At 34.3% G+C, this 16,667-nt stretch overlaps 2 protein-coding genes across 2 annotated transcripts; one reads left to right on the forward strand and one right to left on the reverse strand.

Moving 5' to 3' along the window:
- Window positions 1-590: 590 nt before the first annotated feature.
- LOC106136085 (activator of 90 kDa heat shock protein ATPase homolog 1) lies at window positions 591-6,481 on the reverse strand. The gene is made up of 5 exons (XM_013336530.2): window positions 5,879-6,481; window positions 3,849-4,214; window positions 2,989-3,159; window positions 2,432-2,583; window positions 591-2,018 (listed from the first exon to the last, which is right to left on the reverse strand). The coding sequence occupies exons 1-4, from the start codon at window positions 6,233-6,235 to the stop codon at window positions 2,452-2,454; spliced, it is 1,026 nt and encodes a 341-aa protein (XP_013191984.1). The 5' UTR covers window positions 6,236-6,481; the 3' UTR covers window positions 591-2,018; window positions 2,432-2,451.
- A 2,426-nt stretch (window positions 6,482-8,907) lies between these two features.
- On the forward strand, window positions 8,908-16,579 carry LOC106136094 (short/branched chain specific acyl-CoA dehydrogenase, mitochondrial). The gene is made up of 9 exons (XM_013336541.2): window positions 8,908-9,069; window positions 9,168-9,297; window positions 11,644-11,744; window positions 12,051-12,257; window positions 12,579-12,749; window positions 13,343-13,506; window positions 14,406-14,550; window positions 15,117-15,252; window positions 16,133-16,579. The coding sequence occupies exons 1-9, from the start codon at window positions 9,037-9,039 to the stop codon at window positions 16,309-16,311; spliced, it is 1,266 nt and encodes a 421-aa protein (XP_013191995.1). The 5' UTR covers window positions 8,908-9,036; the 3' UTR covers window positions 16,312-16,579.
- Window positions 16,580-16,667: the final 88 nt, after the last annotated feature.

The following is a 16,667-nucleotide window of genomic DNA, read 5'->3' on the forward strand; positions in this document are numbered from 1 at the left end:
TTATAGATAACCTTCCTCAGAAAACCTTTCCAACATTCCAAACAGGAGCAAAATCCGTTCATAGCTTTCCGAGATTGACTCGAACATACAGATAGGAAAAATAGGGGGACTTTATAATATGTAGTGATACAACTTTTCACTTGTTAAAATAAGTTACAATGCAACTATTTAGGTACTGTTAAAACATAAGAAGTGATGGATTACTGAAACTTGTGTTTAAGTATCAAATTGTGATTTTTTATTGAATTTTGCCTTTTAAGGCCGAACGCATTGATATGTGGGCCACAAACTAAGGAACCTATCCATTATATGTCCACTATACAAAGGTGGTATCTTTAGTGGCCCACTCTACATGGATTAATAATAAAAATATCTTCGATTTTGTTTGTTTGTAAATACGTTTTTGTACTTTCAAATGAGAATAATATATAGTCCGATTTCCATGTTGTCATATTATAAAACTGTAATTCACTTGGCTGCGACAAATCATTACCTGACTCAAATAATTTTTGTACAAGGTGAAAGTGCTGATGATACCCTTAGTCGGCATCTACGATTGTAATTCGTAACTAACAAATAAAATACCAGAATATAGTCTAACATAATTTATTGGAAAAATTCCATAAATTAAAAAAGTTACACATAGATGAACTACTTACAACACAGCAAAAAGAAGTTTTCAGCAATTGAAGATCATTAATTTCCTCGTCTGTACTAAATAGATTTATACGAGAAACTTTAAAAAAAAATTAAAATTCTGCAATCTTTTTTGATATTTGCGAAAAATATAATATTTTGTGATGGATAATGGATTTATCTGCTTAATTATAGGAAAATTCACTTATATATGTCTAATATTTATATTATTTAAAGAATTCTAAGTTTTGTTACAACAAAATAAATGAGAAATTAGTGCCGGCATTTCAGAAACACCACGAAAATTAATAGGAAATATGTCAATAATATTAAAAACAAAAGTCTAATTAATCAACACCAGTTTATTTTTAAACTAGTAATATTGCTAGAATACTATAATATTATTACCAAATGCATTTCGAATCGTATAATAAGCTACACAACCATAAACTAGTATCTTTCTCAGAACAATAACTTAAGTGCCTTAGAAAGTAATTTTAATATAGAAATAGTAACTGACTTGAAAATCAACTCGGAATCAATAAATATCAGAAACAAAGGCGAAATCAAGCTATTTCTTTTTTTTAAATTATATATAACTAGCGGCCCGCCCCGGCTTCGCACGGGTGGACATATTTTTGTGTTTTATGTTTTGAAATAAATTTATTTCAAAACAAATTTATGCCTATGTCACTTTTGAAGGTCTATTCTATATCTGTGCCAAATTTTATCAAAATCGGACCAGTAGTTTTTGAGTTTATTCCACACAAACATACAAAAATACAAATCTTTCCTCTTTATTATTAGTGTGGATGTGGATGAAGACAATAGAGGAAAAAAATCAAGTATTTTTTTTTTGTTGCGTCTGAAGCTTAGTTAAATGTATGCTCTATAGGGTTCGTTACATTTCCTTCTTTTTCTTGTAAAAACAAACCGTGTGTAGCCAGCAATTTTATTAAAATACTTATTTGTTGGTCAAGTGTTTAGTGAGCTTTTTGTTTCACTTAATTAATTAAATAATTCAGATATAAAAAAAAATAGTTTTCAATTATTAGTGAGTTTACAGAGTTGAATCCAAAATATTTGACAATTGTTATGCGATATGAAGTATCCTTTAATAATTAATAAATATTTTGAATTTTTGTTTTTATTTTTTTTTTATCTGCTCAAATTTTTTTCACCTATAATTTTAAAATTTTTTTTATTACGATGACGCAAACAAAATTTGAAAATGGTATCGATATAAATCGATTTAGTACAGTCGTTATTTGATCGATTCGCAGTAAATACATCACAGTTGCGTTAAAAACTATAAAAAAAAATTGCAGTTGCTTCGCACTAGAAGCACAGCTTTTGAAGAATTCTTGTCGGTATAATTGGACCTGAAAATGAAATAAGACAATCATTCAAATATCAAAACAAACTATGTACATCAAAATTGGATGTGATTACTATTATTTGGAAGTGAAAGTCCATCTAAATCTTGTTAAGAAAGAAAGCTAGGTTTTAAAGTTAATTTAAAATAAAATTTGGAATTTAGGTAGTCCAAATATACGCATTTTCGCAAGTCGCGGATAACAGCAATTAGTATTTTTATGCCTAGGTAGACAGAAAGGCCACATTCAGCTGTATGCCTTTATGACGGAACTTAAATACTGACAAATTAAGTTTTCAACACAAACAAGTTTACAAACTTATCCCTTACTCGCCTTTTACGAAATCCACAGGATACATATGGCGTGATCCAAATTTTAAAGCGCCAGGAACCACACGACACCACGTCACATACACCTACCTAATTGTCGTAAGCGGCGATCACAGGAACGCGCCGAAACCGAACGCCCGCTTGATGCTGTCAAAGTAGTACCGCCGCCAGTTGTCACGCGTCTGCTCCACCTCCGAGGCGGGCACCAGGTCCTGCTTCAGGGTCACCAGGGTGTGGTCATCCTGGAAATGAGAAAAATTAATAATGGAATCGGTTATTTTATTCATGACAGACCAACATGATGATATATGCTAACCGAAGCTCGAAAAGTTAATGATGGAATCGTTATTTTATACATGACAGACTGATATGATGATATATGCTAACTGAAGCTCTTTACGTTGGGAGAAAACATGGTGAGGAATCCTACACACTATATGAGGAAACCGACACATTATATGAGGAAACCTACACATTGTATGAGGAAACCTACACATTATATGAGGAAACATACACATTGTATGAGGAAACCTTCACATTATATGAGGAAACCTACACATTATATGAGAAATTTAAATAGATATCTGTGACCATGAGGAATGTATCTATCTATGGACATCCATTGGCCAAACTCATAAGGAAAATACCTTTTCTTCAATATTGAAGGTGACCTCGGAGAAGTGTTGGTCAGGCCACTGCTTCAGCCTCCAATACTGGACTATCTTCTTGTTGGGTTGCAGCTCACGAAACTCACCCGTCACATTGCCACCGAAAAGTGCGAATTTACCACCTTTCTCCACGTCCATTTTAACGTGACCCTGGAAAGTGTTTTGGACTTTAAATTTGTTTATCACAATGTTTCTTTTCAGTGGGGCTAGCGTGGTAGGGGATTAAGCCTGAGACTATCGCTGTTTCGCTATTCATTATGACGTGAAACGGGATAGCGATAGTTCAGGTTTTTAGAGAACCTTGTGCAATTTTTAAAATTGAAGGCTTATTATTTTGATTGGTGTGTATTTTCATTATAATGTTTATTTCGGAATACATAATTAAAATATTGTAGTATCGGTAATGAATAAAAATATCGATGTATTGTACAAATAATAATTTTCCATCCAAAAGAAGTAAGAATAAAACAAGTAGGAGAAAGAAATCATAATTTTGTCCAAGTATTTAACATTGTGTACTAGCACAGTAGATTCTATGGCAATTAAATAAAGAGCAAAAATATCTTATAACTAGAGGCCGCCCGCGACTTCGTCCGCATGGAAACCCTATCAATCCCGCGGGAACTCTGGGATAAAAAGTAGCCTATGTGTTATTCTGGGTCTTCAGCTACCTACATACCAAATTTCATGGTAATCGGTTCAGTAGTTTTTGCGTGAAAGAGTAACAAACATCCATACATCCATACAAACTTTCGCCTTTATAATAGTAGTAGGATGATTAAAAACATCATGACCAGAGATCTCTTTTAAAGATTAATACTATTTACAAAAACACTCACTTGCGTAAAAGCAGTGACCATTTCTATTCGAGTCATCGCATTGTAGAACTCCTCGGCTCTGCACTGAAATTTCTCCGACAGCTCAATCGTTTTCGTATCCAACTTGCAACCAATCTGTTGGTTCTTGGGCGAAATCACCGGCTCCATATTGATTTTCTTATTGAAACCGCTCGTGATCATGGAAATGTTGTCGGGCTTGACCGGCGCTTCACCTTTCTTGGGCAGAATTAGTCCTTTCGAGAATTCCTCTTTGAGACTACGAATGTACTCTTTGAGTTGCTTCCGAATTTCATCTTTTCCAACATTATGCATGAACGCCTTCACCCGTTGTGCTTCTTCACCACTGCCTTTGATCGTAACTGTCATCTGGAAAGGATATTAGAGAAAAAGTAAGAAACTTGTTACATGAAATAGTAATAAACTTTAAAACCATTGTTGAAATTATACATATACTAGAGGCCGCCCGCGACAACGTCCGCATGGAAACCCTATCAATCCTGCGAAAACTACGGGATAAAAAGTAGCCTATATGTTATTTTGGGTCTTCAGCTACCTACATACCAAATTTCATTGTAATCAGTTCAGTAGTTTTTGCGTGAAAGAGTAACAAACATCCATACTGACATCCCGACATACTCACAAACTTTCGCATTTATAATTTTCGTAGGATATCATGTCTATATCCTTTATGGGGTAGGCAAAGTTAACAGTTTAGAACAGACTAAAGAGCCCCCATTCTTAGATAATGAATTGAGATTCAATAAAGGACAAGTTGCTAGCCCATCACCTAAAAGAGGAATCCCAAGTTTATTAACCTTTCCCTTTATTGACTTTAACAACCTCCACGGAAAGAGAAGCAGCTGGTACTCACTACGTTTCTTTTCTTTGCAACCAAATCATTGAAATTATTAAGCAAGCAACTGCCAGATTGATTAATGATTAAATGCTACATTAACTTCACCATTGGCAGATAAAGATGTACCAAAGGTTAATGCTACAGCTCTTTAGGGAAGCATCCCTGAGATAAAAGTCATAATTAAATAGACAAATTGCAGAAAAAAGTTACTTGTTTCAAGAAAGTTATTAGCTAAAACAATTAGGCTGTCAACCTGTCATCCCAATATATCATCTGAATTTCAAATCCATAATAAACTAGTTCAACATGGCCTTCAAGCCTTACTGCCAAACAAGCGTGATATAAGGCCAAAATGATCAAAAAAGCCAAATTGCAGAAAATAGGTTCTCATTTTAGGTAAGTGTTGGCCACAGCAAATATGCTAGCAACCTCAACCTGATCTTAATCCTTAATTCCATTATAAAGCCATCATCTGCATAAATGTGGCAAGTTTTTTTTATATTATAGCCTCTATCTACCCTATGCAAGATAAAACCATGATTAAAGTATGAAATTATATATAATAAGTGCAAGTAATAAAAATAAAATTGGCACAATTAAATCAAGTACAGTGAACTGCAAGAAGATAAAAAATTTGCAACCACATGATAATACAATATGATAAAAATTTACCAAAAGAACCACTTTAAACTGCTAAGCAACCACCAAAACATTCAATATGCAAAGCACATTTATTAAGACTTATTTTGTTTCAGTTTGGCACAATTAAGTCAGGTACAGTGAACTGCAAGAAGATAAAAAATTTGCAACCACATGATAATACAATATGATAAAAATTTACCAAAAGAACCACTTTAAACTGCTAAGCAACCACCAAAACATTCAATATGCAAAGCACATTTATTAAGACTTACTTTGTTTCAGTTTGGCATTTCTCTGACTACACAGAAAATTATTTTGTTGCAGTTGTCAGAAATGAACAGAAAGCCCTTTTCAATGTTCTATAAATTATTTAAATATTCTTAGTTGCAGGATTCTTATTCTCACTTTTGTGTCAGACACACAACCATATTCAAATTGATTCAAGAGACACTCCCAGCGCCAATGCATATTTTAATATTTTAACCAGGGACAGAGAATAAATTGATGATTAAATGATGAAAATGATACTTACATCAACTTCACTGACGTCGTTTTCTTCAGATAAATTGGGAATCTGAATTTCTCCATTCACAGTATCACTGCCACCTGCCAACTGTCCTTCCCACTTCAATTTGATATCCCATTCGTAGAAGAATATTAACTTTCCTTTCCTGTTGTTCGCTGTAGCCTCTCCTTCGATCTTCTCAATCTCAGTTAACTTACAATTAACACCGTTTTGGGCTATTTTTAAATTAGTCAGCAGCTCTTTTAGACGCTCTTTAGACCATGGTCCTGCATTTTTCTCCGTCCAATGCCAGTTATTTACGTTGGTAGCGTCCGGACGTTCTTCAACAATCCATCGAGGATCTCCTTCACCCCATTTAGCCATGATTAACTGGGTTTAGGACACTTGAATTTAAAAAATATGTATGAAGTTTCGCACAGGTTTATGAATGATTTGAGGTAGATTGGATATTCACAAGGCAGTTTTATCACACACAAAGTCTTGCAGTTACAAAAATTCGTAAGTCACAAGAATACCTCTTTTAAAACTCCGTAAATTCACGTTTTTCGAGAATAATCGCGTTTCACCATGCACAGCACGATTCACTGACACTGATTGCCACTTTGACAGGAAATTTTGGGTTGCACTGATCATATTTTAAAATACCCCATTTATATCCGTTTAAAATTTTTAACATTTAAAGATTCCTTCAGGAACTTTGAATTGCAATTACTTATCTTAACAACTCTCTCTCTCTTTTAGGCTTTGAGATTAATTAAAGTGTATGAAAACGACATTTGACGCGCTAGCTGCAGTTCAAAATGGGTTTCATTCACGGAATTTGTTAAAGATATTGCATGTCATCAAAATAAAGAAACTCAGTCCTCTCAAAGCAACCTAAGGGTTTAATCTGGGAACATTCATTTCCCAATTTAAAAAAAAAGCACAAGACAGGGATGTATTTTTAATTTGATTTAAGTCGCTATATGAATTTAACCATCAATAAAGTAACGGAATATAAATTGAAAAATCTATACATAAACATAATCAAAAAGGAACTAACCAATGTCTGTAGGTACTTGAAAGATATTTCCAAAAAATCGATATCAATTTAAGACCAACAGAATCCAAAATTATGATTTTGAAATGTCTCGCAACACGCGAAAACTATAACTCTGATTTGAATGCGGTTATACTTCTCTTAAAGGGCAATACAAGATCACTTTTTTAAATAAAGATTATCAGTTAACTTTTAGGGTGAATGATGTTTATTTGTATTGCTAGTTATTGCCCGTATATATTTGTATAAAATATGTAAAGGTGAGTACAGTTCACCGATAACACCTGCACACATCGTAGTTTGTAATAGAATTACCTGAACTTTCTGGTACGTATAATTAATATGGAAACACCGTAGTAGTTTCTTTACGTTTCTAGAAAGTTTAGGACCAACCAGAATTTACATCCGGAAAAACGTCAAAACGTTTCGTTTCACGCGATATTATGTATGTAGTAGAAATCAAAGAGAATGTTATTTTACTACGGTAGCAATGGTGATTAAAAAAATTATGAAGTTATTTTAATTTTGTATTCTTCCCATTAAAATAAAACGTATTGCCGTCCCATATGATTTTATCCCTTACAAGCTGATGCCCATGATTTCGTTCGCGTGGCTGATCGATTTAAGTAGGTATTGTTAATTTGAAAGATGCTGAATAACTTTTGATAAGGCTTCATTTCTATATTTTTATATGTAAGCTGAGCTACCCTTTATGTTGCCCAGTCCTAATCTTAATATAAAATTCTCGTGTCACAATGTTCGTTCCCGTACCTACTCCTCCGAAACGGCTTGACCGATTCTTATAAAATTTTGTGAGCATATTGAGTAGGTCTGAGAATCAACCAACATCTATTTTTCATACCCTCCGGGAAAGAGGCGTGATTTTATGTATGTATGTATGTATATGTATGTACAAGCTTCCACGCTGGTCTGGTAGCAAAAAAAACATACCCAGTATATGCCAGCTTCTTCTTTTTCGGTGCAGATGGTAAAAGCCAGTTATGGCTTGGGATTCTTTTACACAAAAGCTAGGCGTCCCAAGATAGCATAAAAAAGAAACCTAGTATTGTTTTCGCATAATTCGCATTAAGATTTCGCAATTTTTTTCAACCTATTGAGCCGTGGAGCTTACATAACATATGGTCACGTCTATATCCCTTGCGGGGTAGACAGAGCCAACAGTCTTGAAAAGACTCAATGGCCACGTTCAGCTATTTGGCTTAATGATAGAATTGAGATTCAAATAGTGACAGGTTGCTAGCCCATCGCCTAAAAAAGAATCTCAAGCTCGTAAGCCTATCTCTTAGTCGCCTTTTACGACATCCATGGGAAAGAGATGGAGTGGTCCTATTCTTTTTTGTATTGGTGCCGGGAACCACACGGAGCTTTGAAGCACATATTACTAATAATGCCGTGCTTTTTAGCCGTGTTTAACCACCTTCAAAAAGATGGGTCTGTGTAAGTAAGTATCCGTGTTTGTCCGCGATTAGCTCACGTTTTGCTAAATGGATTTTGATGTGGTTTTCAGGAAAGTGTTTGTTACACTTAGAAGGCTTTATATTATAAATCATACCAACTTCAAAAAAGGAGGATATCGATTGAAGGCGGTTCTCTTTTTATTACAAGAATTTTATATATTATACTGTACTTATTTCATATTTTTTTTATTCATACGAGTAACTTCGCCCAACATATATTACTTCCTACGTCGTTACTCTGGATTCCATAGTTTGTATGTATTAGGAAAGCATGCAACTGCAAACTCTTAACACGGTTAAAAAGTACCACGTAGGGGCATGCTATGCTTAAAACACCTTGAAGCCAACAGCTGAACTGAACGCAGGCAGGAAAATAGTAGAAATTATAAAAGAAAAACATAGTGCCAGCAAATAACTCACCGAAAATATATCTAATCATTACTTAAAACAAATACCGTATTATTAAACTGTCGGACCATTCATCACCAATTGGTTGAAACTTGTTATCTCAGTACGAGTGAGATAATAGGCACACAACCGGCCTTCGATACGTACATACATTCAGAAACCAGTCTGTATTCCGGACGGCAAAGCGCCGGCGCACGCACGTCCACACGCGGCTATACAAATAGAAATAAAAAAAAACAATGTTCCCATTACGCCGTATCGTTGGCAGCAAGGTGTGTGATCAGTGCATCAAGATATTTATTTATTAAAAAAACAATTGATAAAAAATTGCGCGTTCTAAAATTGAAATTCTTCGCGGTTCTCATTGCAGATCTTGGAGCAATGGCGCGCTCCCGTAGCAGCTGGTTCAAAGACCCAGATGAAAAACTACAGTTCAGAATTGGCTGCCCCTCGACCTTTGACCATGTTAACTGATGATGAATTAGCTATGAGAGAAACAAGTAAGATTTTACAATTGTCCAAATAAGTTTACTGCCACGTAATAATGAAGTTAGTTACAAATTAACCATGTCCATTTTTAACAATATCAATAACAATAGCTCCACGTAGAATGTTTATCAAATATGAGAGATTTAAGTTGCTTTAACATTTGCTCTTGGCATTGTAGATACCTAACAGCCACGGGTTACAAAAATCTTATGAATTACTCAGTATAGAGAAATAAAAAAAAAATCAAGGACGAGTTCGTGACCACAGCCCTCAATTTTTTTTTACCGGTAGACCCGATTCAATTAAAGTAAGGTTTAGGTAAAATAAGGCGATATTAATAATTTGTATAATATTATGTAAGTAGGTACTTATTTATTTTATTTTTAGAAAATAATAGGACCACACTTTATTTTGCATTAAGTCATAATCACACAAAATTTACAATTTTTTTTTGAGTTGAACCTCTTGAAGTTGTTCAGAATTATTGTGAAATAAAAACTACATGTGGGGTAAACTAATAGTTATTGCCTATTTACACACCCGTAACTGATATTACGTATTTAAGAGATAATAAAATTAAATAACAAGTACAAGTACCCAATGGGCGCCTTGTATGTTAACTGATAACACTTATTTGCCTGCACAAATATTTATGAAAATCGTGATTATGCAAAGAGTAAGCTTAGCCAATGAGTTTAATTTCTTGACAAAGAAAACTAAATGAAAAATATAACATATAACCAGACGTGGGATTAAGTAGTCTTCACCGTCTCAAGGACGTAACCTTCCTGGGTAAATCAATTGAATCTCAATGTCAAAACCAAACGCTCCATTGGATCCGACGCTCTCGATCTTCACTAACCCGATAAATTCAAAAAACTTCCATCAAAAATACGGACACCCTCCGTGTCGCGTCGGGGGTTAACAGCAATCATGTTGTTGCATATTTTAAAGACCAAAACTGATTGTATGAACAAATAAAAAACAACATCGTCAAATATCAAGATAAGATACGAGTTAAAAACAATAAAACAATTTTAATCTCTTGACAACAGAGTTTTACACTTCACATTACGTGATATTTTAATTTCTGTATATAGATAACTTCAGATAAGAACAGAGGGCATATTAACTGACAGAATGTCACTTTCAGTAATCAGTTTTCATCCCCATATTCCGTCTTAAAATTAAATAAAATCGCCACGCTGCTAAGCGTATATATCTTTCTGGTTTCGATATTTTATAAAACAATTGTTTCATAGAAGCCTAACATAACTCGTTCATGGTAACTTCCAAAGTCTGACTAACCAAGAAATAATTTTATTATCACACAGAAGAACACGATTTTCTCCCTTATTTTCCGAAAAACTACAATAGCTAATTAAACTTTAAAAAGATCGATGAGGATGCAACCGAGACTAAAGTCAGGAGAAAGAAGAAGAAGACTTAAAAAGACTGCTTTAAGGTCGTTAGCATAATTACATATACGCGTATGTATATCGTTTGATGAATAACAGCGTACTTTGTATATAAATTTTCTTAAATTATTTTGATAGGGATAAAGAATTGTGTAATGCGCGGCTTATTTCATAATAATAAGTAACTAAGAATACGTTATAAGTCCAAAATTGTGCATTGGAGTTCGGAGACACAAATTCTCAAATGCCAATTTACAAATCTTAATATGGTAATAGGTACTTAGCATGCCAAATAAGTTTAATACTAAACTTATCATACTTATACAATGTATTTTATGTACTCGTACTTACTACATTAGTTATGTTACTCACTCTTTTGTTTACATTAATTTTAATCATTATATATTCATTCTATTTAACTAGATATCGGATGATAACATAATGTTGATCACTCAATAGAAAACGTTATTGAATCACCGAAATTATATAAGATTTTCTTTTTATTTATGTCTGCTTACTGTGTGAAGTAGGTAACTGACTTTAAAATTTCGCATTGCATTAAACATACATACATATAATCACGTCTATATCCCTTGTGGCGTAAACAGAGCCAGCAGTCTTTAAACTATTAGGTATATTATACATAATAAAAACATGTATTAAAAGCAAATAGGTACTACATGTAGTATTAGGAAGTGCCTAGCCTAGCCGACGTTTGATTTAATCTTTAAACTATGTATATATTAGGTACCCGTTTTAAAAGCTGTTAAGAATTTAAGCAGAGTTCAGAACAATAGATACCTAAGCAATATACCTAACAATTTGGTACACTTTAAGCAAAATTCTGTTAGAAGCCTCAGCCGTACATTAAAGGATAAGTCGGCAATATTTTCATTTGCTCCTGTATTCGGATCATAAAACAAATCATTTAATTTTTAGTTAAGAAACTAGCGAGCGAACAAATAGCACCTCTAGTGAGGAAGATGGAAGATGAACACAAAATCGATGATGGGATCAGACAAATGTTGTTCGATAATGGCGTAAGTAATTGATGCAGTAACCTTTTGATTTTGGACAACTTATTTAAAAACCTAATGCTTTAAATAGACAAGTAACAAAAATGAAACTTAAAACGAACTTTTAACAAATAACAACTATAATAATTCTTAAATTTGTTATTACACATTTACTTCTTTTCATTGATGTAACACATTATAATATTACAGCAAAGGGCAAAGATCAAGCTAATCTTGTATCTCTGAAAATAATAAATTAAGACGAAAACGAACATAATTAAAATATAACAGAGACAGTAATGTTAAAATCATAGTCTAACTTTATTACAGCTCATGGGTATCGAAACTCCGGAAGAATATAGCGGTTCAGGTTGTGGATTCCTAACCATGATGTTGGTAGTAGAAGAATTATCGAGAGTAGATCCAGCAGTTGCTGCGTTTGTGGACATCCACAATACGCTGGTGAACTCATTGTTCATGAAGTTAGGAACGGAGGAACAAAAACAGAAGTATTTGACGAAACTGTGCACCGAATACGTAAGTCAATTCCAGAGTTAAGAAATGATAAAGATTTAAAATCTTGTTGTATATTATATAAATGACCGCATAATAAGAAAATAAGTCTTAGTAATATCTTTCAAACATCCCTAAATGAATATGAAATCATACGAAAAATATCACATCAAATCAAATGTACATCACATCATTTAGGCTTTGGGAGAGATTTTAAATTATGATAATTATTATCTAAATAAGGCTTCTAACCCACTTCAAATCTTTTACCTATAAGAAGTGCCACTCGATAGTCACCCAAAATTTTGTACAGATGTGTCTGATAAAACAAATTATAATTTTTAGGCTGGCAGCTTTTGCCTGACGGAACCAACGTCCGGCTCTGACGCCTTCGCCCTCAAGACTGTCGCGAAGAAAGATGGCGACCATTTCGTTATCAATGGCTCCAAAATGTGGATCTCCAACTCAGACGTTGCTGGAGTCTTCCTCGTTATGGCCAATGCAGACCCATCTAAGGTAAGGTCCTTGCATTTCAAATTCCTAACTTATTCTCAACTCTATCTTCCTGGTGTTAGGCCGCGGTTTTGTCTATACCTTTCTGAAGAGGATCCTGGATTGATGGGTAGTTCAGTCTGTACTCCGCCACAAACTCATATTGAAACATTGTTGCCAAGCAACCTTTTTACAATTGTTTATTTTAAATTTGGGGTTGATATTTAACAGCATGGTCATGTAAATAATTGCACTTATCATTGATTATTTACATTTATTTATGTTCTGTGAACTTTGATTATAATCTTTCTGAAAAAAAATTATCAAAGTCAGTGGAATGATTTGGCAAAATGTTTACGGTCAGTTTTTTTTACCTTAAGTTAACCCTAAATAAAAACAGCTTGTTTGATCACACACAGACAGACTTCGTCTCCAAAAGTTGGATGTGATGTGCAAAGTTAATAGAATCATTGAGACCACAGATCATCATCATATTCCTCCTGGTGTTATTCCATTATTTCTGGCGTTAAACTTAAATCACTGGACGCATAAAAAAAACTAAACTTGATCATATCCAAGTCAATATTAAAATTACACTGAACATCTTAATATTCCAGGGCTACAAAGGCATCACCTGCTTTATAGTCGACAGAGAGACCCCTGGTCTATCAGTCGCCAAACCTGAAAACAAACTAGGAATCAGAGCTTCAGGGACCTGCATGGTACACTTCGACAACGTTAGAGTTCCAGAGAGTAATATCTTGGGAGAATACGGGAAAGGGTAAGTTACTCATAACTATCGTCAAGGATTTTTAGCGATAGTTCAGATGTTTTAGTTCTTAACATTGTATACAATGATAATAATCAGTTATTTTAATCAGCTTTTACAAGAACCATCATTCACATCGATAAATATATATACCTATACTTACTAAATCTAAATTAAGTTTACTTTATAAAGCTAAAAATTATTGAGTCTAGTTCGGACATAAGCGTTCGCTCGAACCTCCCACTTCATCTTTGTCCAAAGCTGCCATGTCAGTAGTCCTAGACCTAGGTTACCTGTTCACAAGGACTGTGGAATTCAATCTTTTTAATAAGGAATATTAGGACATTAGTTGTCAAAAGCTATTTATATGTTTTGTGGTGGGTGTTCCACAAGGATGTGTTTTGTCACCAACATTGTTTCTTCAGCATGTGTATTTAATTATTATACACTATCATTACAATATAATTAAAACTTCTACAAGCACATAAATTCAAAGAACACAAAGATAAAGGAAGCATGACGCAGCTGAAGATGATAATGGGACAAAATTTCACAAATTAATCATCAATCAACATTTTATGTATATCTCTGATACTGAGTAACTGACGGACAAAATCTTAGAAGCACAGTCAAACTACATATTGGCAGCGGAAAGTTGAAATTTGGCATGTAGAATATTTGAAATACCTAACTATTTATAAGAAAAACACGGTAGGATTACGATAATTTCGGAGTAATTACGATATATTTGACAAGCAAAAGATTTCATTAAATTGTTCATTACAAACTTGGTAGCGTTTTATCTCAATGTACCTTGATGTTAAGTAAGATAAGGTCTTAGGCAGTACAACCAAACATAAATGATATCTGTTCCTTCTTGCCTTTTTTAACTCTTCATCTTTTATATCCAGATACAAATACGCGGCCGGATTTCTGAACGAAGGCCGTATAGGTATCGCAGCACAGATGATTGGCCTCTGCCAAGGTTGCATGGACGCCACTATACCTTACACCCTGGACAGGAAACAGTTCGGGAAGAGCATCTTCACTTTCCAGGTAACTCTCTCGTCTTGACGTGTTTCCTTGCTGCCTTACATAAGCTCTTTTTCAAAGGCTTCAAAGAATAATATCTATCTTACGATCGAATTGAGAACCTCCTCCTTTTTTTAAGTCGGTTAAACACGTGGTTTTAGAGTGTGCTCGAATAGGACCATTCTCAATCCCATGGATCACTTTTACGTGGATATCGTAAAAGGCGACTAAAGGAACGCCAACTCGCCAGGAAGAAAAAATTGAGATATACAGGATCACTATTTTAGGCATTTAAATAACTTTCTTCGTGCCTACGTTATTAAAAAAAAATCAACTTATAATACAGCCGTCAAAAAATGTGGTTTTCAGTTTGACCCGTATGTATGTGTGTTTATATGTTTGTTAGTTCGTGATTATCTCGTTTCACTGAACTGATTTTGATGCGGTATTCAGGAAAGTACTTGTTATACTTAAGACAAGATTTAAAAAAATACCAACTTCGAAAAAGGAGGATAACAATTAAAGGCGTTTCCCTTTTTACAAAAAGTATGCAAAAATATTTTTTAAGCACTCACGTTGCCAATTCCCAGGGTATCAGCTACCAAATCGCGCACCTCCAAACCCAGCTGGAGGCGGCGCGGCTGCTCACATACAACGCGGCGAGGCTCAAGGAGAACGGCATAGAATTCGTCAAAGAGGCCGCCATGGCCAAATACTACGCCTCAGGTATAATATATCTTACTTTAAGAGATCTATATTTGTAAATTGACGTCCGATGAAAATGCTGCAGTGTAGTTTGTTCCGCCGCTTCTTCTACACATGCGCTTTGGAAGCGGTAGTAGTTATAATTAGATTTAAGTTATGTGAAGTCAATAAGTGATACCTTGTATCCAATTTTGAAAATAAATCTATTCTATTCTACTAAATTATTGTCACTTCCGAAGGTCTATTCTATATCTATGCCAATACACACATATGGTCACGTCTATATCCCTTGCGGGGTAGACAGAGCCAACAGTCTTGAAAAGACTGAATGGCCACGTTCAGCTATTTGGCTTAATGATAGAATTGAGATTCAAATAGTGACAGGTTGCTAGCTCATCGCCTAAAAAAGAATCCCAAGTTTGTAAGCCCATCCCTTAGTCGCCTTTTACGACATCCATGGGAAAGAGATGGAGTGGTCCTATTCTATTGGTGCTGGGAACCACACGGCCAAATCTATACATCTATGCCAAATTTCGTGAAAATCCATATTCGAGTTGTTCTAGTTTATAGTTGTTACAAACCTTTGATTAGTGTAGATATGGATTAGTAATGCCGTGTAGTTCCCGGCACCAATAAAAAAAAGAATAGGACCACTGTATCTCGTTCCTATGGATGTGCCAAGTAATAGGCTTATAAATTTGGGATTGTTCTTTTAGGCGGGCTAGCAACCTGTCACTATTAAATATCAATTCTATCATTAAGCCAAACAGCTGAACCAGGCTTTTCAATCTTTTCAAGAATGTTAGCTTTGTCTACCCCGCAAGGGATCAGATGTACAGACAGGCATACAAGTTATTTTCTAAATAACAATAATTAAACTCTTAAACATATTTTCTTTCAGAAATCGCCCAGACCCTGACATCCAAGTGCATAGATTTCATGGGCGGAGTAGGTTTTACAAAAGATTTTCCACAAGAGAAATACTTCAGGGACGCTAAGATCGGAACAATCTACGAAGGCACAAGCAATATGCAGCTTCAGACTATAGCTAAGCACATCGAGAGAGAATACAAGCAGTAAATAATAATAAATAGGTTTAAAAAAAATATCCTTGAGATTATCATGTGAAGATCATAAAAGATAGCTTTTCCCCACAGTATTGGGATTGGAATGTAAATATTAATCATAATGCTTTGTAAATATTGCTGTGATTCAACCATTCCAAATTTAAAAATTCCTCTAAATTTATGTATGTATAACTTGATGTCTAATAATTGGTTAAAACTTTTGCCTACTATACTACCTGTTCTTTTTTTACTGTTTTATGAAAAATACATTCTTGTAAATATTTCTGTATTTTTATTTTACTTTGTTCTCTTTATTTCAGTATAATTTAGGTTTAAAAGTAAGGAATAAATAGATAATTTAAACAAACC

This window comes from Amyelois transitella, chromosome 8, assembly GCF_032362555.1.
Source record: "Amyelois transitella isolate CPQ chromosome 8, ilAmyTran1.1, whole genome shotgun sequence".
Classification (NCBI taxonomy): Eukaryota; Metazoa; Arthropoda; class Insecta; order Lepidoptera; family Pyralidae; genus Amyelois; species Amyelois transitella.